The sequence below is a fragment of the Microcebus murinus genome, chromosome 17 (genome assembly GCF_040939455.1).
Source record: "Microcebus murinus isolate Inina chromosome 17, M.murinus_Inina_mat1.0, whole genome shotgun sequence".
NCBI classification, from domain to species: Eukaryota; Metazoa; Chordata; class Mammalia; order Primates; family Cheirogaleidae; genus Microcebus; species Microcebus murinus.
Genome location: NC_134120.1, coordinates 41,681,124 through 41,708,313, shown reverse-complemented (window position 1 = coordinate 41,708,313; position 27,190 = coordinate 41,681,124). Strand labels below are relative to the sequence as shown.

The window sequence follows — 27,190 nt, the reverse complement described above, 5'->3', positions numbered from 1 at the left end:
CCCCTTGCAGCCAACTAGCCTTAAAATATGAGAACCGAGAATGCACAATGTGAACATCCAGGGGGAGTTTCCATGGAGAACAGTGCTGTTCTCTGGTTTGACAAGAGCATCAGAAACTGCAAATAGACATAGCCTTAACATATATATAAGCAGATAGGGCTTCTCCCCCAAGGGATTCAATATACTTTTATTGATTTATCATTCTATCTTCCTTCCAAGTTTTATAAAAAATATGAGGCTATTCTTTTGTTTTCAAATTTACAGATAAATAAATTAAGACAGACTTATGTAATAACTTGCCCAAGGTCACTTTGTAAAGCCAACAGAGAAGTCAGGAATACAGTCCAGTTCTCTCATTGCAACCCAGTGAAGTTTATTTAGCAGACTACCTTGCTTTTTAAAGAAACTCAAAACTTTAACGAGGAGCTGCAACTTGATTTGATAAATGAAATACATTCACAATGTTTGGTCTCACTATTTTACTTCCTAGGGTGTGTCTGTCCATGTTAAATGTTGATGGGAATGGCAAAATCCAGCCAATTGTATTTGGCATGAAAGAATTAGAATAAGTGAGTGTTTGACAATTAGGATTTCAGTATTTCATTGGAATCGTAGGTATCTAATAGATTCTAGAAATGGCTCTTTAATATCTCCAGGTGGTTAGTTTTCTAAAATTAGTATTGGTCAGCCTCTCCTCCCCTTGCATTTAAGAGGAATTCCAAGAATAATGTTGTATCTGAGAGGGTTCTGCAGGGGAAATGGAGGAGCCAACCTTGACGCCAACACATTGTTCTAGAGTGTGCAGTTGCAAGGCAGAGTTCTTGCTCTTGCATTTAGGTGTGCGGTGGGCGGAAGGAACCAGCTGCTCTGAGTTGCAATACCTAAGCAGAGATTGTCTTTCTGGGGGAGCGCTAATGCTGCTTATGGGCATGCATTAGCAAGTACAAGATTTTCATAGGCAGGAATGATGGATCCATGAGGTGACACTGGAATTAGGATCTGACTCATGTACACCAGGGGGCCAGGGAGGGCCAGAGACATGGGTCATTCCCTGAGGAGACAACTGGGGTGCTCCCCTGGGATGGAGACTGAAAATGCAAGAGAACACTGTTGTGAGACCGGGAGCACGTGTCTGGGTAGATCAGCAATGTATGAAGAACATTGACTCTTGAGTCACATCAACCAGGTCCTCTACCCATTAGTTGGGTGATTATAGGACAGTGTCATCATCTGTGGTTCCCTAGAAGCAGACTCGGAGTCAAGGAGTTAAACACAAGTCATTATTTTGAAGTTGATTCCAGGAAACATTGGTGGGAAACTAGGGGAGTAAGACAGGGAAGAGAAAGCACAGAATCGAGGTGAATTTTTGAGCAAGTGAGAGCGGGAGCTGAGTTCTTCTGAGGATCCCTCAGAGCCACTGCAGAACATGTGCCCCAGAGTTATTCTACCAAATCCTATCAGCTGAGGTTGAAGGCTTCTGGGGGAGAGATCTGCCAATTCCAGCATGCTCTGCATGCAGGCAGGGTGGACTCACTCAGGCAGAGTTGTAGGTGTGGGCATTAAGGAGGAATACAGAAGGCACAGCCAACACTGTTACAAAGATTTGCTCAGTGAGGGCAGTGCTAAGAGCTAGCACTGGACAGGAGGCCTCTTCGGACCCTTTCCCCAAGAGCCATACTCAATCCTCAGCCCTATGATTCTCACACTCAGATGTTAGGAAAAGATAAATCTTTCAATGAATTAGTTAGATAAATGCAGTTACAGAGTGCCTGATACAGTGCCTGGCACATAATGTCTGACACATGACAGTTTTTTAAAAAATGTTAATGCTTTCTGTCTCTGTGCCTCTGTACCCCCACCCCAATACCGGCCATACCATTTATCATGCTTCCTTCCCAACTTCAGATTGAAAAGACCATGACAACAGGTCCTGTGCACATAAGCAGTGATTAGGGGTGGACACTAATTCCATTAGGTGTGGACACCTGACCCGAGGGCAGCTTATCCATAGACCAGCTGGCAGCCAGTGGGGCCTGGAGGAAGAGACATTGCACAGGTGGGTGGAGAGTAACTAGCTAAATCAATTAGCCCATCTCCCCTGTGGGCTCTAGACTGGAAAACATGAAGAGACTCAGCCAGTTGTTGGTAGAGAGACAGAGAGAGGAGGCACAAAGAGAAGTGGAATAGGAGCCCAAGTCCAAGAGAACAGCTGAGTCAAGATAACAGTGGAGCTGGGGGCTACAGCATGAGCGAGAGCCCAATCCCAGGAAGCCTCATATTCCCGGGGCCTGTTTCTCTCCCTTCCCCCATTACCTACTGGTCCAAAGCCACTTGAGCCCTGGGAGCAGCAACGCCAAGCGTGAGAGTGTAGTGACACTGGCAGGAATGCATTCCATTTGTCTCACTGGGCCGGGCATCTGCTAGCCCCAGATCAGATTTGCCTGTGTCAGCGCCTTTGAGTGACACACACGTCCCTCTGACTTATGTCGCTTGTATATCTGACAGCTCAGCTTTACTCAAGGCAGCTCCCCAAAGCCTGGCCCAATGCTCAGCGAAAAGCAGGCAGCTCACACTTTGGTGCTACCATGGGTCACCTGGGCCTTTAGTGAGCAGGAGAGGGTTGGCTGTGGCACCAGCTCACACTGTGGGGACCCTGAGGCCATGCTGCATGGGGTTTCTTTCTGGGAGGTCATTCTGAGAAAGAATGCAAAGGAAGAATACAGGACATGCCCTAGCAGCAAAGCAGGACAGAAGGCAAGAGGAGAGTCGAGTGCGTTGTCATATGACAGGGTGGGAGTGAACAGAGTGCAAACAAAACAAAATGAGGACCAAATGGATATTTTCAAAGGCTTATGTATTCGTGCATTCAGATAAATTTTACCAATTTATCATCTCATTAATTCGAAATTTTGAAGCTTTTTGGTGGTTTCCAAAATGGGGTATGGTCACGGCCATGGTCTCGCCTTCTGTTCTCTTTCTTTGCTGCACTGATCCTGATCTTTTAGACTGAGGATGAGAATGTTCAGTGCCTATACTTTATTCCCCAGAGCTGGTGCAGAATGAGCTCCTCCTGGTCACGGGAGGATCACAGAGGGGTGCCTGCCACCTGCAGCCCAGCCTCAGTAAGTGCAACTGTGCAGGACATGCCAGCCCTCTCTCTTACTTCATGTAGGCAGAGCCCAAGTCCCAGGAAGCAGCATATACCCGGGAGGGGGGGGGGCTGTTTCTTCCCCCACCCGTTATCTACTGGTCCAAACCCATTTGAGCCCTGAGACCAGCAGTGCCAACTGCAAGAGCAGTGACGACACACAGGGGGCTGTCAGTGACATCCAACTGCAATTCTCTTTGACACTGAGACACTGATGGACAGGATTCCCCCTAATCTTTTCTAGAGACACAGATATCATAGAATAAGCAAGTGTAATTCTCTAAAAGTCCTTCATACACTGTATCATCACCCTCGTTCCTCACTGCAGTTCTGATGTTGTAATCTGCTCTTTGGAAGGAGCAAACATGTCCAGGTGCACCTGGATCAGGAATAATATCGCAGCTTATTAACTCCACCTACTCCCCACACAAAGTAAAAGGGTTTGTCCACAGAAGGGGGAAGGAATTCTCAGCTTCCATTCTGGGAATTTTCATAGGGCCTCCCACCACGGGAGGCCACCTGTAACTCGGTTGTAGCCAATACTGCAGTGAGGTGGAAGTGTATGGATTGGAGTGTCATTCGTCTATAGAATCAAAGGAAGGACATGTACTTCTGGATCAGTTCACTGACCACTGGGAGGACCTTTTTGCCTTACCTGCAACTCATGACCATATATTGAGATTCCAAAGTATAGAGCATCTCTCCTGAGTGAAGAGGGGTGTATTTCTATCAGTTGGCAAGGAAAGTCTATTTGTCTGTCTTGACCCTTGCAGGGCTCCACTGGCCCTTCATAAAAGGAGAGCTCCTGAAGGTGTAGGGAGAGATAGTTGTGGAATAAGTGGATTTTGGATAAGTGTCAATGGCATGCTTCATGTGTGCCAGGTGCTGCACACACACAATTGCATTTAATCCACACTCCAGCTCTGACTCCAGGTGATTATGGTCATGTCTCCACTAAACTTGCTCAGTGTCTTACAACTGGCAATTGCTAGAGCTGGGATTGAAATCCAGACGTGTCCAGCTCCAAAACCATATGTTTCTCACTACATAACACACATTTGCTTCTCACTGTCATCATACCTGTAAGTACCAGAGTGTTTCCTTGCTATTAGATCCAAGTGAATACAATTGTTTGTGTCCAGCCCCCCTTGAGGTGCCAAATGTGCCTGAGTCAACTGTAGTTAGAGTGGACAGTGGATGTCACCCAGCCTTTGCTCACTTCTCTTCTCCAGTGTGAACCATATGCGTTGGGTACCAAGACCTGATGCTGTACTGAAAAATCTCGAATGCTTAGCTTGTCCAAGGTATTATACTAGGCTCTTGTCCTCACCAACTGGGATGTAAGCTAGCCCTGCCCAACTCTGGGTCTCTCCTCATGTAGCATAAACCACACAGAGGTTGTGACCATCTGCTCAGCTTTTATGGCATCCTTGAAACCGAGCTCCTTATCTTCACGGCATCTTTATCACCTCTCTGTCTCTACACTGTCATTAGAAACACATGTATTCAGGCTTGGTGGCTATGGAGTGATGATGCCTTCATTCTTGTTGGCCTTTTTAAGAAAATTTATTTTAAATCTTGGCATTTCAGGAGCTGCAAATCTAGAAGAACATACAATAACAGGTGGGATCTTGCAGGCTGTGTGCCTGGACCAGGGATGAAAGGAGGCAAGTTGGAGGTAACTTTCAATCCCTGATAAACTCTCAGGGACCAAGCACCTGGTCCCCATGGCTTTTTATCATGAGACCTAGCTCTGTGATGCTGCCTCCATGGTGATTCATACGTTGAGTAATGCCTATCTAATGGGGTTGTGAAAATAAACTTGTACTGTCTGACGGGTAGTGTATACCCAGTAACTGTGGCTTTTAACCACAATGTTTATATTTCTGCCAAGAATATCACCTTTTTGCAGCAACCCTGGGAACCTCAAACTGATCCTCATTTTAGATTGTTCATTCCTTTCCCATATTCAGACACCAAACTCTACTCATTTTCCCCCTGAAATGTTCATTCGCACCGTCAATATTTTGTTTAGATATTTTGTTTTCATGCCTAGACTACTATCACACCTGGCAGAATTAATTAAGCAACACATTCATTCAAGAAGTATATATTGAGCACCTAATATGTACGCTTATTTTCTGCTGTTGGAGCAAGAGTGGTGAACAACTCTGACAAAGCTCCTGTTTTCATGGTACTTATGTTCATGTGGGTGGAGGTGGATAATAAACAAGTGAACAAATGGACAATAGAAATGTAGATGGTGCTAAGTGTGATGCAAACACTGAAACAGAGTGATGTGAGAGACCATACATGTCAGAGGGACAGTGGGGGAAACCACATTAAATAGACGTCCAGGGAAGGTCTATCTGTGCAGGAGCTACTACAGCTGAGATCTGAACAGTAACCAGAAACCGAAGATCTGGAAGCAGAGCATGTCAGGCATTGGCAGTGGATACAAAGGGCCCTTGCCTGGGAACGAGCCTGGCCAGTGGAAGGACAGAGGGCAGGCCAGTGACACAAGATGAAATGAAGGAAGAGGGCAGGAACACATCCTATAGGAATATCAGATCACGGTAAGGGCTTTGAGTTTCATCAGAGGTGTAACATAAGGCACTGGAGGTTTTAGACAGGGGGATCAAGTGAAGTGATTTACATTTTATAAAGCTCACTCAGCTGGCCAAGTGGAAAATGGACTTGGGGCTAGTAAGAGTGGAAGCAGGAGGAAATCAGAGTAGCATGGAGAGAAACTGGTGGCTGGTACCAGTGGAGATGGAGCAAAAAGGAAAATACACCATCTAGTTTTGAGAAAAATTCCATATTAATTTTTCTGAGGTCATTTCCAATCTCTAATATTTTCAGGGCCACCACATTACATTTCCTGCTGAATCAAATCTGAATAACTTTGGTTTTCAAAGCCTTCCATGATCCTTCCCTGATCAACATAGTTTTCATTGATTGTTGACTTCTTCAAACTCCCACATTATCTACACCACATAGTTAATACACAGGCGAGTAATGACATGCCCTCTGCCATTCTGTGCAGTGTTTCAGATTTGTTAGTCTTTTATTTCAAAACAGAAAGCTCCCAAACAGTCACTGAGATGGCACTTTCTTCTACATCCTGCATAGCACTTTGCATAGCTCTATACGCAGGGGATGTGCTGAAATTGCTTATTGATTGATGAAAAGCGTACATCACTGGCATTTGTTTCTTCAGTATTTCTGTTGTATGAAGAAGGGTGATTATCTGTCAATATTCATTGCATCATTGAACCAATATGCAATGCATTAATCATCTCTGAGATAACCAGATGAGGCTTTATTGTAATCTCTTTCTATTTTGCTGAGATAATTTCACTTGCTTTGGAGTTTATGAGGCCATAAGTGGCTCCCATCTGTTGATGAACATATTTCTAAGAGTCATTTAGTATCAAGTATGGAATACTTGAGGGGAAGTTAAATTGTAACTTTTATATTAAGTGTCATCTTAGTAACAGAACCAAAATTGGAAGCATGTGTTCAATTTTAGTCTTTCATTTTCAAAGCTTTAGGTCAGGCAAAGAATTAATTTCATTTGTTTACAAAGTAGATTATGCCTAATAAAATCTATTTTGTTTATGGTCACATTTTAATCAACCCATTGCTTTAGAAAATGAGAGAAATCTGATTGGCTAATCATTCAACATAGTAAATTACATTATTCCACATCCATAGAACATTGGCCTAATTTAATTATCCAGTAAGGGTATGATGAAAATATTCCCTTTTAATACACTTTGAGCAAGGGACATCCTAGTGATGAAACAGTGAAGAATTTTGTTTATTCCATCCTTGTTTGATGGCCTACCACAGAATATAGCATAACACTTCTGCGGATAGTAACTTTTTCCACATTAAGGATAATAAAGACAAGGTAGTTTTCACTGGATCCTTACTGGTACTCTGAATTTTCACTATTTGTCTGTATTTCTTTTCCTTCCTAGAAATTTGTTTTCTGGTAAGTGCTACTTTATAAAATAAAGCTGAAATAAAATTGGTTTCAATTTGTACATAATAAAAGGGATATCTGGAATTATTTTCTCTCTCTAGTGAGAGGTAGAAAACTCTCTGGGGTAATTTCCTTCACTCTTGAGGTTCTAATGGGCACCAAGGAATATACGCTCAGTAAAATGCAGATACACACAAAAATCTACACACAGTATCAAGGAAGTCCATTGATAGATATCTCAGGAGATCTGCCTTAGGGGATCTAGACCATATACATAAAACGAATTCTACAGAATTGGCCTGGCTTTAATGATTGCTATTTTTTTTCTTCCTTTTCTCTTTCTTTCCTTTCCTTTCCCTTTCTCTCTTCTTTCTTTCTCTCTCTCTTTCTTTCTTTCTTTCTTTCTTTCTTTCTTTCTTTCTTTCTTTCTTTCTTTCTTTTTCTTTCTTTCTTTCTTTCTTCTTTCTTTTTTTTTCTTTCCTTTCTCAGGTCTCGCTTTGTTGCCTGGGCTAGAACTCCTGGGCTCAAGTGATCCACCTGCCTTAGCCTCCCAAGTAACTGGGACTACAGGTGCATGCCACCACACCTGGTTATATATTTTTTTTGGTAGAGATGGGGGTCTTGTTCTTGCTCAGCCTGATCTTGAACTCCTGGCTTCAAGTGATCCTCTAGTCTCGACCTCCCCAAAATGCTAGGATTACAGGTGTAAGCCACCTTTCTTGACCTATAATCACTATTTCTTAAAATACAACTTTTTTTCATGTTGCTTGTTTCAACAGTTGCTTTTTTCAAGCAACTGTTATCTAAAATGACGACTACTCAAGTACCTCTTTCACACAATTCCAGAAGATACCCTTTTTGCTTGAGTCGTTCATTCTACTGTTTATCATGAAAAGAAAGAATAAAATAAGTACGATAGTTTAAAGGTAGACCAAAAATATGCCGCATTTTAGAATGTATATTCAAACATAATGACAAATTGGATCTGTGGTGCATTTTGACCGTAGCTTTAACCCAGAAAGTGAATGAATGACTCTACATAGGCGTGTCATTTGAGTTACTGAATACCGAATGTTCTCTACTAATTGTGTTCTTTGATATTAGAACTTGGCTGCTGATTTTTGTTACTATGTGTTGAGAGAAAAATCCCCAATGATGGTGCTAACCATTTTTCTAATAAAATGTGCTAAGCTGAAGAATTTCAGTTAATCTTCTGGTACAGATGTTACCAGAGAGGGACATGACCAGAACAACTCAGAAGAGCAGAGGAAAAAGAAGAGAAGCGGATTGAAAATTATTCATGAAATGGATTTTGTTGGCCTATTGGGCAATAGCATCTTGGATAGTGTGATTCACTTACATTAGATGGTAAATTCACTATTTTTATTCTTTTTAACAAATGCTGATTTCGAGTACAGAGTGTCTGAATTTCATATTTTCTCACACGAGTACATAGACAATGACACTGTTATCATCAACAATGAAGAACTTACAAGAGAGTTTTTAGAAGTAAGGTACCTGCCTGGAAAATAAAAGGATAAGAGAACATATTATAGTGAGTGAGAATAAAGATTTCTATTTCAATTCTCATTTGATACTGACTCCATGATATTTCTGTCTGGGCTCTGCTGAGGAAAATGGCCAGGAGGCAACAGATTATCCCAACGTATACTTTTTCCAAGCTAGTTTTTAATCTCTTTTCAGGTGACAAATAGTTTTCTCTTAGACCAGATTCATTTGATCTTTTGCTTATTTAATTAAAAAAGTAATTTACTGCTCAACAGGGACCCCAGAGTAAGTGTATGCTTATCTTGATTATAAAAAAAAAATACTTTGAAAAAACACATAACACATCAGAAATATCTGTATTCCAGGGTCTCATAACAAACTGCTTCAGTATTGGCATCAGAATTGGGGTGCTGATTAGGGTGGTCATGAGTGGGATAGTTTAATTAACAGAACAACTTTCAGAGGAGATAGGAGTATGGCGTAATGGTGAAGAGAAAGCACCTCAGAATGAGATACACCTTGGCTGAGCACACCTGTAATCCTAGCACTTTGGGAGGCTGAAGCTGGAGGATCGCTTGAGGCCAAGAGTTGGAGAATGAGATACACCTGGATTCAGATTTGAGCTCTGCCACTTCCCAGCTGTGTACACACAGGTGTTATATTTAAAACAGAACAGACCAGCAGCTACTGCTCATGCTGTAGAGTTGGATTGCCTGGTTCAATTCTGGTGTGGCCACTTACCACGTGTGCAAGCTTGGACAAGCTATTTAACCTCATTAAGCTAGACTCCTTTGATCTGAACCTACTTCATAGGGTCACTGTTACAAGGTTTAAATGAGATAACTTTATGTAAAATTTAGCATAGTGCCTACACACAGAGCTCATTGAGCATTTAATAATAATGCTGACTATTATTATCACATGGAGCTCACTGAGCATTTAATAATAATGCTATTATCATTAATTTCGAGCTAAACATGGCAAGACCTGGAAAATTACTAAACCTGATTTCAAGCCTGAGTTTCCATCTGTATGAAATGGATACTATAATCCCGATCCTCATAGGATTGTTGTGACAAACAAATGAGATATGGAGCACCGAGTGACTAGCACAATGACTGGTTGCAATTATTCAGAAGGATTCTGAATGTTTGAGTGAGAACTACCTGCATATTCGATTATAAATAGCTCTCACGGAGGAGTTTATTCCAACCATTATTTTCTTCTTGCTGATCATGCTCTTAAAACACCTGAGGGCCATTTTCTCACCCTCCCTTTGTTGTGTTAATCTCTGTACCTTTCCACAGAAAGTTACTGTGTAAGTTAAAACCCTTACACAGTGTTTTAACTTTCTTGGCTTCCAATCAAAGAGGCAAGGCCCAGCCCTTTGACAGCCACACTGAAGTATTTTCTAGGTATGAAGCCATCTAACCTTTAATAAAGACCATCTTTTATAAATTCTTCTTTGCTAACCACCACCATTAGTGCCGCCACTTTTTGAGCCTTTCAGTCTTGCTTTCAAACATTTTTTAAAAAGACTCATGAAGTGGAGAGCTTTCTAAAAGCACAACTTCCAATTCTGAAGGTAATCTTAAAAGAGAATTAGGGGGAGATGGGATCTTTGCTGGCTCCATTAGTGCTGCACTTGCAAAGAGAAACTATCTTTACGTCAAAATTGTCTCCTTGAGTGCATGACGATTTTGATAAGAATAGTGCAAGGTAATGCAATCCCACTTTAAGTTTAGAAGTTCCAAAGATCACGCTACACTGAAAAAGCATCACTGAATGGCACTGCCATACTTTTATTTGAGAAAAAAAAAAATCAGGTGCCCAAGTCTTGACCCAACCAAGTTGTTTGACGTTCTTTAGGCAGTATGGAAGGTAGACACAAAGGTAAAACAAAGACCTGGATCTTCCTGCCCTTTGATTCTTTCATTCCTCTGACTAATCATTATCGTTAAGGCTACATGCAGTCTAGGCTTGGAGAGGTCTACGGGTGATTGCATCAGAAGTGCTTGGTGTTCAGAGAGCGAGATGGAGTCGAGGATGATTCTGAGCTTTCCAGCTTGCTATGGCTTGAATTGCGTCCCCCAAACAGATATGCTGAAGTCCTAACTCCTAGTACCTAAGAATGCGACCTTATTTGATAATAGGGTCTTTGCTATGTAATAAAATTAAGAGGAGGACATTGGGGGTAGATCCTAAGCCAGTAAGGTCCGAGTCCTTACAAGAAGAGAGGGACATGCAGAGAGGACAGCCACGTGATGACACAGGCAGAGATTGGAGTGATGTAGCTGTAAGCCAAGGAATGCCAAAGACCGCTGGCAGCTACCAGAATCTGGGAAGAGGCAAGGAAGGGACCTCCCCTACAGGTTTCAGAGAGAGCATGGCTGTGCTGACACCTTGATTTTGGATGTCCAGTCTCCAGAACCGTCAGACAATACATTTCTGTTGCTTTAAGCCACCCAGTTTGTGGTACTTGGTTATGGCAGCCCTGGGAAACCAAAACATAGTTATAATGGCACCCTGGATGCCTTCCAAACTGGGTAATCAGGAACGGCGAGCATTTCTGGTAGCCAGCACCTGTCTGGGACCGCTCTTCACAATAGGGACATCCCCTCCATGAGGACCGGAGCCCCATATTCAGTGTCCCTCATTGTCACTTAGTTACACAAACACTAAGTGACACTAAGCTCACTATGGGTTTTAATTATCTACTACAGAAAAAAGGCACAAACAGAAGGTATTAATTTACTACAGGTTTCAGTTGTCTACTATATATTCAGGCAGTCTCTCAAAGTTAAATGAAAAGGTTTTTACATTCAGTTTTCCCATTCTCATGTTGACCATATTTTAATTTGGTTTTGAAAGGTACTTTTGGTAATATTTTGAGGTATGATCTTGAATCTACCATAGTAAAAATCATTCAGAAAACCTATAGGTGATTTTATCTCTCCAAGTAACATTTTTTAGATAGGAAATTGTTGCAGCATTGAACTGCCAGAGAGACAGCTGAAAAAATGGGTCACGCATTCATCTCACTCTGGGATATACGCTGCCAAGCAGTGCACAGCTCATTTTGGTCCTCTTCTTGTAAACAAGCTGCATTAACAAGTTTCTTTTAAAAAGCATACTAATTTCCCCAGTGAATTGCACAGGAAAGGATCTGGCGTTCCCTCTGGAGGACTCAAATGGTTGTTTGTTCTCAGAGCTCAGGTGTGGTGAGATAGCTGTGGGCTAGACACGCAGGCTGCATCTTGGGCAGCAAGCTCGAGCTTCTCTTCCACTCCAGCCCTGACTTCTCATGTAGGTGCACAACTCACAGCCTGCCTAATGGAGAAAAAGAGGGACTCGATTTTCAATTTCCATTGAATTACACCATGTATAGTGCCTAGTGGGAGGATTCAGGGGCAAAATTAATGCTTAACACTGGTCCAATTTACATTCCTTTCTGATCAAAAATGCTGTATTGATTATCCAAAGTGGGTTTTCCAAAATGTTTTTCAATAGCCGAATTCTTTTGGTGGCCAAATTAATTTGAAAAAGAAGGTGATTTCATTTCTTGACGCTTTGCCAGAACTTAGATAAATTAGAGGTGTAAGATGCTGTTTTGAATTGTATTGTGTTCTTGAGGGTGGGGAACATTTCTCTACTTGGGAGAAGAATAAATAGAAATTTCGTCATGGGATTAGAAATATAAGCTGATAGACAATGACTGAACAATACAACACTCCGTTCTGAGAACAACTATATATAATTAAAATATTAAGACTGTTCCTCTTAAGTTAAAACCCAAAGAATTTCACTCTCCTATTGGGACTGGAAACCATTATGGTTTTATTTGGCATCAAATCAATATTTGAGACTATGAGTAAATATTTGGTGTTCTATTTTTTTTGTCTACATATTCTATTAGTTTTTCCGAATGTAAAAAGAAGGAAAAACAGGAAATGAAAATCTACCCATAAGAAGTGACTTGAGCATATTTTTTGACCAACAGCTTTAACTTGTTAAGTTAATAAGGAAAACAATTCTCTTTATTAGGAAAAGTATTTTCTATGTGACGTAAATAAATAAAAATGACAGCAATAAGCTTTACTGGTTAACTGTTTGCTCAGCCTTACCAAACCACTTGAGTACATAATTGAAAATACAATGATAAAGAAACTAAGTTCAAAAGGTAAGTAAACTAGTTGAAATGGCCAAGTGATTTTGCTATTATGCAATGACGGTATTTTCAAATGTTAAGATGCCTGCTACGACAAGTCAAGATTTACAATTATATTCAAAAGCAAAATGGCACCTGATAAACATTAAATTCTGCTTACTGAATTTGCAGTATAGAATATTGGCCAAATGAATGAACTATTTTTAAAGTTTGATGAGTTACAGGGCATCTGGCACAGATTAGGTAAAGCTAGAACTTTATTTGGGTGGAGGGACAATAGGAACCAGAATTGGAATTTACTTTGGAGTGCACTCAGAAGACTTTGAAAAATGCACCCTTGACTGGTGTAAATGTAGATTTATCATTCTTCTCCTTGGCAAGGGTGCATTATAATTTATGCCAGAGGAAGAAAAAAAAAAAGAAATACATGGAGATTTATATCTGTGAGGGAAACCTGAGCATCTGTTGCCACACAGACCAATGTTTGCACTCTCTGGGTCTAGTGGCAAAGGCAGCATTTGGAGAAACTACAGCTTAACTGGCCTATGGGAAGAGTTGGGGAGGGGGGAGTGAGGCAAGAAATACTTTTAGTGAAGGCCTCCTTTGGCTTTTATGTGCAGCTGCATGTCTCAAGCCCTAAACAGTTATATAAAAAGACTCCATGTACCTGAACATAAAAAAAAAATAATAGATTAGTAAGAAGATTGGATAAAGAAAATAGTGAAGCATACAGGAAGATGCTGGCTAATTATAAGTGGAAATGAAAGATCAGAATGGGATGTCAACTAATGGTATGCTTCCTCTGCTAGGGGGTCAGTTCTTAACTGTTTAGGAGGGAGCGACTTCCAGCTGAGCTAATTAAAACTGGAGAAAATATCAGAGGACAGTCACCTTAGTTAAGGGAAAAGTAGATGCAAGTGTCTATTTGCTGCTGTGATAGTATCAATGCAGGGGTCAGGATATGGTCAGAGGGATACTTGCAAGTTAGAACCGGCAGTCCCATTTGTCTACTGGTTCCCATTTGGGTAGGATGGGGGAGAGGGAAGTAATGGGGTTGGAGAGAGACAAAGACAGTGCATGATCATCCACAGATGATCAATTTATTTGTTCTCAGAACCAATACCACATATATTGCTCATAAACAACAACTAGCATTACCTTTTCCTTTTGCATTTACAAATGCTTATTTATTAACATTTAAAACAAAATTCTGTATTACAGTTTATGAGAAATGAGGCAATACCTGGTTGGTGATATGTTCCTGGATTTTTTCTGTAGTCACTGAAAGAGAAAGCAAAAAGAGATTTGACACGTAAATAATGAAAATGATGAAAACATAGTACTGAACCCACCTTGTACTCAGTCAAAACCCTCCTAGCAGTCCTGTGCTCTCTGAGCAAAGGTGTGTATCACAATGTGGACATTTAGAATCACTCCAATGATTGGGGGGAAAAAGTCAAAACCTAAATAAACTGTATTAGGCAAAGATAACAGAAAGTGGAGTAGAAATCAAATAAGGGTGATACCAGCAGAATGTATTAAACTTTGGCAGAGAAATGATGAAGAGATGAAAAGGACTGAAGAAAAATTTGAACAGCTATTCAAAGGTTTCCAAATGACAATGACCCATTGAAGCATAATGCTAATATTGACCTCATGGAAGCTTGAGAACCAGATAAGGAGATTTGAGGTGGCAGATGGCTGAAGTGCTACTTGTATAACTTTTCTCCTACCTGTGACGTGATGGAAACATTATAATACTTCGTTGTTATGCTGCTGACAGAGATTGAAGTACAAACTAACTGTTCTATAAGTGGCATCTTGGTCAGGATGGAAAAAAAACTCAGTATATATGAAAGGTAACAGAGGGACATAAAAAATAAGGATTCTAAAATAAACTTCAGTCATTGTGAAAATAGTCTGAAAGTGGGCAATATCATCTACATCTTAAATAGAAGGAAAAAAATCTTTAATAGTAGTAAATAAACAACAACAACAAAAACAATAACATCAAAAAAACACCAGTAAAGAAAGAGGAAATTTTGTGGCACCAATGTTATTGTGCATTTGTGAACACTTCAGTGTATTACATATACTTCATTAAATGTGTTCTTTTAAAAAATATAAACTTTAATTTTAATTGAGATAATTGTACAGTCGCATGCTGTTGTAAGAAATAATACAGAGAGATTCCCTGTACCCTTTACCCAGTTTGCCCCAGTGGTAACACCTTGAAAAACTATGTTATAATATTACAACCAGGATGTTGATATTACTAGTTAAAAAGAACATTCCTGGCCGGGCGCTGTGGCTCACGCCTGTAATCCTAGCTCTTGGGAGGCCGAGGCGGGCGGATTGCTCAAGGTCAGGAGTTCAAAACCAGCCTGAGCGAGACCCCGTCTCTACTATAAATAGAAAGGAATTAATTGGCCAACTGATATATATATAAAAAAATTAGCCGGGCATGGTGGCGCATGCCTGTAGTCCCAGCTACCCGGGAGGCTGAGGCAGAAGGATCACTCGAGCCCAGGAGATTGAGGTTGCTGTGAGCTAGGCTGACGCCACGGCACTCACTCTAGCCCGGGCAACAAAGTGAGACTCTGTCTCAAAAAAAAAAAAAAAAAAAAAAAAAAAAAAAAAAAAAAAGAACATTCCTGTTGTCATAAGGGTCCCTCCTATTGCCTCTTAGAGCCAAATCGCTTCCCTCCCACCCCAATGCCCTCCTTAACGCTTGGCAACCACTAATCTGTTCTATCATTTTATCATTTCAAGAATAATATATAAATGGAATCATACAGTCTATTTATGGCCGTTGGGGACTGGATTTTTCCACTAAACATAGTTCTCTGGAGATTCATTCAGGTTGCTGTGTGTACCAATAGTTGGTTCTTTTTTTATTGCCGAGTAGTATTCCACAGTGTGGATGTACCAGTTTGTTTAGCCATTCACCCAGTGAAGGCTATCTCCATAGTCTCTAGGTTTTGGCTATTATGAATAAAGCTGCTATAAACATGTGTTTACAGGTTTTTATGTGAACATAAGCCTTCATTTCTCTGGAATAAATGCCCAAGAGTGAAATTGCTGGGTTTTATGATAGTTGCATGTTTAGTTGTTTAAGAAACTGCCAAATTGTTTTCAAAGAAGATGTAACAAGTGAAACTTACCAATAATTCAATGAAAAATACCTATACTTTAAAATTGTAGTAAGCATTCAGTACCTAGCCAGGTGCCATAAGGGATACAGTAAAAATAGAAGGAGCAAAGAACACAGGATGGCAGGCAGTATTCATGAAGTAGAGATTATTACTTTTATCTTTTTTTTTTTTTTTTTAGATTAGGTGACCAGGGCTCAAATTTGAGAAGGTTGTTGTAGTGATAGGTTAAGTGGATCATAGAAATAGTTACCCTAGAATCCTTAAAATTTAATCTCATTATTACCATCAAAAATTGGAACAGAATAAACTGTAGATGGAAGTTGTGGACCTTGTTGGCTTATCTTACAAAGATGGTGGTGTTGAGAAACTGTTGTCCATTCATGAGCTTTGGGAATGGAACTTGTAGGAACATCCCAGCCCACTCTTGCCAACATTGGAGGGGGCCTATTTCTTTAAGATTTATAATCCTAGGATAACTGCCTCAAATTCCCCAAATTCTGCAGAGAGACTCACTAATCCTTCCCACAGTAAGTAAGTGGTTTGATTAATCATCTCAACCTGACTAAAACTCCAGGGGAAGTTCTTTTGCTGCCTAAACAGTTTAAAACAGTGGTTCTTAACCTCTTTCAGGTACCAGGCCCCTTTGAGAATCTAAGAGCAGCTATGAATCTGTTCCTCAGAAAAATGCTAACACACAGAAAAACGGGAAAATGGCAGGAGACTAAGCAGACCTTCTGCAGCCATGAACGGATTTGCAAGAATCTGTGGTTTAAAGTTTATTTTGAATGGTAGGCTGTAGCATGTGAAATGATTTCTCAGATTCCAGTTCCTCTGGAGAACTCTAGAGTCCCTCAAAACTACAGACTTATTATATTTATTTGTTATTTTAAAAATACAACCGTATTTCAGGTCGAATTTTCTTTCTAATATAGGTAGGGCTATGTGACTTTTGATTACAACACAGAGATGGCGAGGCTTCTAAATAACAGGGATCATCTGAAAAAAACAAAACAAAACAAAACAAAACTACAGACTCATTAGTTGTCTAGCCACTTCCTCTAACTTCATGAACTGAAGGTGTAAGTCCAATGTCTTATAGAATAGTGTATTCATTCCAAAAAAAATGTAATACCTTTACTGTGTCAGATACCTTCTAAATGCTGGGTATGCAAAGATGAATACAGCAGGGTGCCCACCCTTAAAGTCAGGGTCAAGTGGAAGAGAGAGATAAGTGGAGACAAATTGTAACACCTCCTGAGAAGTGTCCTCTATTAAAAGAGTTAGGAATGACACGCTGTGGGCACACAGGGAAGGCATGACCAATGTGATTGGTCTTGGGGAACAAACATTTTTCTGGGCGGTATGCTGCCATTATGCACAGTTATACTTTCTTTTAACTTATGGGGAAGTATGTCATGAACACCAGGGGTATAAAATTTTAATTGATTTCTTATTAATCTTTTACTTAATGAAATTCAAGAATATCTTTTGAATATAGGCATGCTTGAGCAAATGCTTAGAGATATGGTGAATATAAGAACTTATAAAGAAGTTCAGAGACAGGACTTTTGCCTTAGGAGGTAAGAATCAGAATAATAGACGGTGAAACTTGAACTAGACCTTCAAAAATAGATAGAATCATTAAGAGAGGGTTTAGGGGGCAATAGCATCCAAACTGGATGATCTGAAAACAAGCCGATTGCTTTACGTTTGAAGCAGTAGGCAAGTTGGGGGCAATTATGGTTTCTTCAGCAGAGGCGGGATATGAAGAAAGATTGAACTGGTGAATAAATTGGATAGAGTAGGGAAATAGGAGAATTTGTAGAAGGCATTGGTGGGGTACATAAAAAAGGGGAGGGATTGGGGCTGATACTAGGGGGGTAGAAATGGGAAGGATGATAAAGAGGAAAAGAAGAGAAAGCATGTTGAAGAAATGTTTAAGAGAAATTGGTAACAAATGGATTTAGGGAAAAAAGGTTTAGAAAAAGTCATATCTGGCTTTATTTATTCACTTACTCAAAAAATGCTATTTGATTAGCTACCAGGTGTCATATACGGGTACTAAGTTCTGGGGACCCAACTGTGAACAAGGCAGTTGATCCTAAACAGATTGTCCCCTGTTCCCAAAGAGCTGGCTGGCTCTATTCCCTCCATTTTCACAACACTGTTCCTGCACTGTAACCTGCATTTAGCATGAGCCTTGCTAGGGGGATGCCCAAACTGTTTTGGAGGTGCCACATGTGAAGTCTTGAAACAAGGCAAGGAAAAGGAAGCGAGATTATGAGTCTATTCCTTTTTCCTGGGGTACAGTATGCCTATTATTTATCTGAGTGTGTAATTTGACATTCTACAACTGTGGCATTCTGGAATATCACATCTTCCTTCCTCCCCACCCCCTGCTATTCCACATCAAAGTGTATTTTTAGAAGGAACCTGAGAATTTTGGGAAGAGGACCAGTATAGTGATCTGAAACAGGGCAGATTTGGTAATTCGGTGAACTGGAGCCCTGTCTTTATCTTGCCAAAGGGCACAGAACTGAAGCCATTGCTATGAAAAGGCACAGGGACCAGGAAATGGCGCAAGGGGGCCAATAACGGTGTCTGGAGTAGGGTCAAAGAAGTCCACAGGCAGTAGGATAGTGTCTCAGTGTCTTTAGGATGTATCTATAATTTATGCCACCCTGCCTGCAGCCACTACATTGTTGAGCCCATCAGTGTATCTCCCCTGGATCACAACTGTAGCCTTCTGGGGTCTCTCTGCTTCCACTCCAGCTCTCTCCAAACTCCTTACTCTATCTTGCATGTCCTGCACCCTCTGCTCCTTGCCCACCTCTCCAACCTCACCTTGCTGTCTGTTTCCCATCTTTTTCTAGCTTCCATTTACTTCTGTCTTATGTTTGCTGGTCCTTTTTGGCCTATGCTCCTTTGCACATGCTATTGTCTTTCCAACCATGCAGTGCTGGCTCTTTCATATTTTTTAAAGTCTCAATTTAGTATGAAACCATCAGGGGTTCTTCCCTGGTCACCCTGTCTCATCTTGTGATTCTTGACCTCAACTCATTATTTGTTTCTCTCCTGGCACTCATCGCAACCTGCAATTATTTTATTTGTAGATTTGCTTACATCTTTGCTTGCCTCCTATTCTGTAATGTAAGTTCCTTGAGGTCAGGGACTGTGTCATGTCAAAGTTCCCCTTTTCTTTTCCTATTTTATACAACTTCTACAGTATCACGGTTCTGTGTTAGGAACACAATAAGTGTTCTGAATGGTGGGAACTAAAGTGAAGGATTGACAGTTAATTCTAGATAACTTAGAAGATCATGATCTACACTTTTCCTGAAGATCAATAATATTATAACTGTCCTTTTAGGTTTGAATTTACTCATATTTCCACCATTTTCTTTCACTAAACTACTCTTTACTAAAATAAGGTTTCTTGGCACAGCTACCAAGAATAAATAAATATATAGGCTTCTTTTTAATTGCATTGCTCACTATGTGTAACTAGGATGCCTTTGGTAGTGGTAGGAAGGGCAGCACCCTCACAGCCTGAACCTGAGAGCCCAAGTGATGGAGAGGGGCCCAAGCCACCAGCCTGGGCTGTGTCTCAGGATGACAAGACAGGCTGGATATAAGTGTCCTTGGCAAAAGGTCACCGGGCACCCAGCATTCAGGGCATCTGTCCAAATGTAAAGGAGGAAGATGACTACTGGCGATACAAGTGGCAAGGAACATATTCATGCTTTGGAGGGACTTGGGTACCAGGTCATGTACATACAACTCAGGCAATGAGGAAGAAGCTCAGTTGCTGGCAGACTGAGGGATAAGGCAGGTACTGATTCAGAAGGTAACAAGGTAAGTGCTCCAGTGACTGAGGTCAAGCAGTCAGTTGAGGATCAGGGGAACTCAGGGACCAGATAGCTCATTTCTGTGAATTACAGCTATTTAAATGCGAGAGAAAAACCTCTTCCCTTAAGCTATTAAAACTCTAATAAATTAAAACATTTAATTATATTATTATTTATTTTGTGGCCCTAGTGGTTATGATTGCTGCTAATGATAATGTTTTACACTGGCTTATGGATGGTCTCAGCCTGGTGGAGACATAAATGTTCTTTGGCCCATGCAAGAAAAAAAGAAGGGAATCCCACTTAAGGGGAAAAAAAAAACCTAAGTTATTCCTAAATTTATTCAAATGATATTAGAAAAGGGGGAATGGAATTTAGGGGGATAAATTTTAACTATATAAGCCTTTGCTAATAAAAGATTAAGGAGTATGGGGTTTAGCATCTTTTAATTATTTTTTTTTCCTAGCATCTTGAATATACAATGTTTGAAATCTCTGGTTGGATCAACATTATTTTGCTCAGAGGTTTGTGGACTTTGCATACTGATTCTTTCCTGTTTCCAAGTACATTTGCTTTTAGGCTATTTTTATTCACTTTAAAGGAATTTTAATAACTTTCTGTTGACAGCATGGACAGCTGGTCTTGAGAATTAAAGAAAATTCACTTGCTGACTGAGGAAGGAAGTGACATCAATGAGCTTCTAAAGTCAGCCCAGGGGGGGAAATTGGATGGTGAGAGAGTAGCCTTTCATTGCACTGTATTTATCGAGCGGTGCCTTGAGATGCAAATTGCTGTATCAATCAAACCTGTGGTGCCTACCTCCAACCAACTCAGTGCAAACTGAAGGAACAATGCCCCGAAACACTGAGAATGAAAAGGATGAGGGGTGTAGGAACCCAGGGGCTAAGTGAATTACGGAGCTCAGAATGCTCTCTCCCTGATCCGATGCTTCATTCCCTGTCAAGCCCCAGTTTCTTTGTCTAGAAAATGAGTTTGATGTAAACTGTTGGTTGAAGTCAGTCTGTTTCTGTGACAAATGGCTAAGAAGACCAGGTACTAATATAGATAGTACAGACATGTTATCGCGGCACTTTTGTCCCAAAGAGAGCTATCATCAATTGCTTTTTATCCTCTACTGACAGCTATTTAGAAACAGGGATGTTTAGCTATCACATATAGCTACTACTTTGATCCTTTATTTTTAAAAATCTGTATTCATGGCTTATAACTCTATTGCAGAAAAAGCCAGCCATTGAATCTGGACTTTAAATAATAATGACCATAGTAATAACAATTATCATTGTCATAATAATAAATGGCTTCATTCTCACCATCGTCAGAAAATTTCCCTTGGGAGCTGCAGTTTCCCATTTTTCAAAGACAGCTGTGGTGCAAGTGGATTGTGTGTGTCTGTGTGGGGTTGTGTCTTGTGGGCATCCATGTGTGTACACTCTCACGCCTGTGCAAAAGAAAGGCAGAAAAGTACCTGGGTACATTTTATGGTTATCAGGTGAAAAATTAAGTTGCTGATTATTTATTTCTTAATTTATTCCAAAAGTGTGTGAGTTGGCTACAGTGATGGTTCAATAACAGTTAAATAATTCAAGTTTGAGTTAACAATGTGGAATCACAAGAATTAATTTAGTCCAAGAGATAGATGCATGAATTCTGGTCTAGAAACATACTTGGAGCTTTTAATTCAAGTTTTAAGCTTTTATGAGCTTAAATACGTAACTTGAACCAATCAAAAAACATCGCTTAAGTAAAGAAAGGCAAAGATGAGCTCTCACTTGCCATAGTCTTCAGGTCAAAGATGTTTCAGATTGCCACCAAATCTGGAGATGCTTTGACTTTAGCAAAACTTATTAATTTGATCCTACAACAATATTTTAATGTGTGTCTATTCTGGACAAGGTAATATGTTAGGTTCTCTAGGGGTACAGAAGTAAAGCAGAGGAAACAAGATGAGCTCATATATACAAAAACAACAATGCCAAATCATGGAGCTGTAAGATATTTATTAGTAAATTGCAAATTCAGATGCAAATTGCATTTAAACTACTGGTGGAATCTGCTATGATTTGAATGTCCCATCCAAAACTCATATTGAAAGTTAGTTGTCAATGTGACAGTATTAAGAAGTGATTAGGTCACCTCTTCAATTAATGCCATTATCATGGAAATGGGTTCCTGATAGAAAGGATGAGTCCAGCTGGGTTTCTTCTCTTTGTTGCATGCACTCACTTTTGCCCTCTGCCCCATGGGATGACCCTTCCCAGACACCGGACCCATGCTCTTGGACTTTCCAGCCTCCAGAACTATGAGAAATATGGTTTTCCTTTATAAATTTTTCAGTCTGTGGTATTCTGTATAGCAGCACAAGATGGAGTAAGACAGAGTCACTTTCCGACTTTTCTAGTGTTGACTTTGCCACTCTCAGGCTATGTGAGATTTGGCAAATTATTTTACCTCTCTGGTTTTTGCTTTTTCTTTAGTGCATAATGATGAGGTTGTAAATACTAAATTTGCTTTTAGTTGCTTACATTCTTTGACTCTAAAATGAATGAAGGGGATTGAAAATTTCCATAGGATTGGCACAAATAAAAAAGAGGAAGAGGTCATGTTTGGTTCAGGAACATGGGGAAGGCTTCCTAGAAGTGACAACATTTTATCTGGCACATTAATATTTCATATTAACAGAAACAGATTAGGAGAACTGTATTTTACCCAGAAAGAAGAGCATGAGCAAATACACAAAATCAGGAAATGAGTGTCTAAGAAATAGTAAATAGTCCTGTTGGACTTAAGTGTGGTCTGTATATTAACAAGTAATAAGAGATTAAGTCACAAGAGTGTATCATGGATCAATGTCATAGATGATTCTAAATACTTGAGGCAAGATGTTTGGCATGTATTTGGTAAGGGAGTCCTTGAATACTTTTGAGCCAGTGAGTGATCCAAATGGTATTTTAGGAGGGTCCATCTAACAATGCTTTTGGTTGAGGATGGGGGATCCTGGTAAGGAGATGGAAGAGTATGAATGTGAGACACACTTTGTGAGTAGAATGGACTTGACAAGGCTGATGGAAGAAATAGTGGGACAGAAAGGAATAAAGGAAGAACAGTATTTTAAGCTTGGTTACTTGGGAGAAGAAGCTCTTCATACAAAGATGGTAATAAGGAAATAGGTCCAATTTAAAGAAATAAACCTGGCGAGTAACAGTGGGGGTGGGATGATAGGCTCCACCCAGCATTTGTTCAGTTTAACATCCTGGAGGCAGAAACAGAGCTCTGGAAAAAGTCAGAGGTAAGGATCAGGCAATCTTCTGCAGAGAGAGGATAGGGGAGACAATAGCATAGAAGATTCTCAAGTTGAAGTATAAAAAGGGAAATAAATATTAATAGAACTTCGGAAAACAGTTGCATTTTATTTATATTTGAATAATTTGATAACATCTTAGATAATGGAATGTAAATTTTATTACATTATCCATTGTTGAATAAAGAGAAACACCTTTTCTAAGCTACCACAAGGATTTGCTCTGAGGAACTAGCAAATTTGAAGTTTGGCGTAACAGCTTAAGTTCTCACAGGTTGTGGAGTTAAAAGGCAATTGCAAGATTTAGCAGAAGAGAATTAGGCCAATTTTCTTGTTTTATAAACTGAGGCTGATGAATGTTTGGAACTTACTTGAGGACAACAACCCAATTAAGGGCAGTGCTGGGTCTGGAACAATGATTTCTACAATTGTCAAGATCGGGGACCAAGCAACCAGCATTCTGGGTTTGAATCCCATTTTGCCTGCTCCCTGTCTGGATAGCCTTGGATAAGTGACAATTTCTCACCTTCCTCATCTGTGAAATAAGGCTAATAAACAAACTTACAGAATCATTTCTGATGATTCAAAAAGTTCACATATGTAAAGGGCTTACTATATAGTACCTGGCATCAGTAATGGTTCTTGGTCTAGTTCTCTCTCCCTTATATCATAGAATGCCCAAACTAAAGACAATGAAACCCAACTGCTTAAAATCCAGAGGGATGGCAATTCTGAATGTGGTTAAGAGGATGAGAACAAATTTTAAGACAGCAATGTATGCTATCCTGGAATGGCCAGGGAGTATGGAAGAGAGGCAGAAATAATAATATATACTTTTAAAGTAAAAAAATTTAAAAAATCAAAATTGACATGATTAACAAATAGTCAAGAACTGTAGCTTGGCCAAATAAAAAAAATTAACGTGCTTGGAATCCTATTTTTACCTATTTTACCTATTAAGGTGTATATGCACAGACATTAATCCAAATTCTGTTCTTGGTCTCCGTTCCCCAAACTGCCAAGCTGCACAGGAGAAAGAATCTTCTATTACTGAGTTGAGGAAACCAGCTGACACAAAGGTGGCAGGGACTTCATGGGAGAATTATCGGGCTAGCGCCACTCTGGTGAACCAGCTTGGATTCGCATGCAAAACAAGGCTTGAGAAGAAAGGTGTCTACAGTTTCTGTTTTATCTTTTATACTTCTCAGGATGAAGGTGGCACCTAGCATTAAATTCATTTTCTTTCCTTTGTATTCATTACATTCTCCCAAATTGCTGAGTTTTATTAATTTCTTATTAAGTTTGCAGACCCCATGCACTCTCAGGTTCTAATTAACTCTAATGACCACTCAAAGCCTTAGTATATAGTCAAGGAAACTAAATCACAGTCAGTCAATCAGTGATAGACTCTAGAGCTCATGCATGATCTCTTATAGGAGAATCCATATTCTTACTAAAAGTCAGTTTCCCACTGCTCCCTGTTTTTATCTTTAGAAAGCGATGAGAAATTCTATTCTAGCTCGTGTTCTATGTTTTTTAAATCAAATTGATTTTTAAAATGGAGTGACATTCTTCCCCTTGAAAATTCAAGCAATTATTTTTCTAGAAACAAATAACCCTCCCCCGCCAAACCAAAAAAACCCAAACAGCTAAATGGGACAGCTATTTTTTCTTCTCAGCTAACTCGCTAACTTTTGGAGTACTAGGGACTACAGACAGTAAATATGGATGTTTTTTCAATTATCTCTTGTCTATACATCAACAGTCATCCACTTAAGGCTAGACCAGCTGAAAGGATTGTTCATGCATGGTAATCATTATTTTTCCAGCTCTTTCTACATGATATAAACATACCTCCACAGAGTTTGTTTGGATAGTGTAGACAAAGGTTCTGTAGAAAAAAAATCAAGGCTGTGCCTTTTTCAACAGTTCCTCTATATTAGTGGGTAACCCTGTGGCATGTAGTGGGCTGTGGTTCAGGCAGTAGAGACCAAATGTAAACAGACAGCTCTTAGGTAGCTCCATGTGGCACCATTTTCCCAAGATCAACCCATGAGATATTGCCTTGTACAATCCCTACAGCAGAGGTAGACTTATAATTTGATACTTTTATATAATCTTCCTATTTTTTTTTGCATATTTTTTGGCATTTGGGGAATTTTTCCATTTGTTTGCTTGTTTTACATTTCAGAAGTCCTAAGCGTAATTCTAATTCCCTTTGGGGCTGGGGGTAGGATGGTTTTGCAGGGTTGGAGGGTATCATGAAATAAATTCTGTGGTGGGACCCTGTAACTTTTAGCTTTTTTTAAAAACAGCCCCCAAAGGGTAGACATGACAAGGTTGAACATGATCTGTGGTTGTACCATAGAGAATTCTTCTTTAGCCAAATTCTTATTTATTTTGCATCATTAATATTAATTAGGGGAAATCAGTTTATATTCATTGGAATCAAGGTTGATCCCTAGCTTCTTGCTTTTTGTAAATAAAGATTTCTGTTTTTTGAAGCTCACAGTTATTTTACTTTGTAGGAAAATGTGTTGACTATTCTGATTTGCAATGGTGACAGAAGAGTTCTCTTTCACTTTTTTCTCTTCTATTTCAGAAATATATACTTTTGATAAAATTTGATTATTGCTATGAAAGTAATAACTTGAAGAAGTAACCTAAATCCATGAAGTGCTAAACTATTTTATACATGAATTGTTATATGATTTTCTACTTTAAAATCTCTAGTTCTTCTTTTTTTCTTCAAAAGAACAGAAAACATATACCTTTGGAATTTTATGATATAGGCAAATAATATTAATTTCACAAGGGTGCTATAATGAATGCTTACCTCACTGCAATTCTCATTATGTTTAAATACATCCAAGAATTCAAGATGGTCATTTATCTCCTCTCACTGCATTGGTCAAGCCATCTTTCTCTCTTAACCAAGTTAGGGTCAATGTTTTTTTGGTAGTTTGAATCACTAATTATGATCTTAACTAGAAAATTCTTTCCCCTTGTCTTGATTAAATTTACTACTATATAAATAATTTTCTTTTTCCCCTGCTAGGAAATCTTCACTATGTAAAAACTTAGTTATAAGAACATGATGCTGGTTCAAATAACCAGATACCTTGTGCTTTCTCTGTAACAATAGCGACCTGGGAATGGTCCATTTCAGAAGGCAGACTGTGAAGACCATTTTTCATTTTAAATGGATATCTAAGGTTTCTTCCACACAAATCACGCATGGCATCTAGATCAGCTTTATTGAGTAGCTGTTCAGTAGCGGTTATAAAAAGTAAACCCAGTGCTCTTTACTCTAAGCAATGTAGAACTTAGAAATCTATAAAAATCTCACTGCAGCAGTTGGGTTTGAGATGATTTTCAGAAGGACTGGGGTAGAGGCAGAGAACAAGCTAGAAGACCACTGCAGTGCTCTCCAGGACCACTGAAGGCAAGTGGTGTTAGGATGTAGAGGACAGACCCATTCCACAGATGTGCAGGATGTCAAACTGGCTGCTTGATGGGTAAGTAAAAGGGAGGAATCACGACAATCGGCAGTTTGGAAGTTTGAGTCTACCCGGATGGTGGTGCCATCCAAGGAGCAGTTCTAGAAGGTTAGTTAGGGGTTTTTTATTTTATTCATGGTTTCAATACCTACAGGGCATCTACAATGGAAATGTTAGCAGCCAGATGAATGCATGAGTCTGAAGCTCCAGGGAACCATGTGGACTATAGATGCAGGCGTAGAAACTATCAGAGTGCTGGTGTTAATTGAGATGGACAATGAATACTATTCCTCAGAGAGAATGGATAAGGCGAGAACACCTGAGGTGTGACCAGAGGAAGAGGAGTTCAGAAAGATGAAGGATAACAGTGTCCAGAAGGGATAAGAAATTTACCAAGGGTGGGGTGTCGTGAGTATCAAGGAAATGAAGAAGTTGGGAGGGATCCACTCTTAAATTGCTAGGGCTAGAAACACAACTCCTTAGGAAGAGAATTTATTAATATCTAATAAACTTACTTATGAATAAATTTGCCCTTTGACTGCTATTTCTAGT

At 39.8% G+C, this 27,190-nt stretch overlaps 1 protein-coding gene across 3 annotated transcripts in view; it reads right to left on the bottom strand.

The window, feature by feature from the left end:
• Positions 1-27,190, bottom strand: part of CHST9 (carbohydrate sulfotransferase 9) — a 240,804-nt gene that overhangs the window by 9,656 nt on the left and 203,958 nt on the right. For all 3 annotated transcript variants that reach the window (XM_020282110.2, XM_020282109.2, XM_020282111.2), the window contains one exon: positions 14,060-14,097. In XM_020282110.2, coding sequence (XP_020137699.1) covers positions 14,060-14,097 — 38 coding nt within the window. The remainder of the gene's footprint in view (positions 1-14,059; positions 14,098-27,190) is intronic.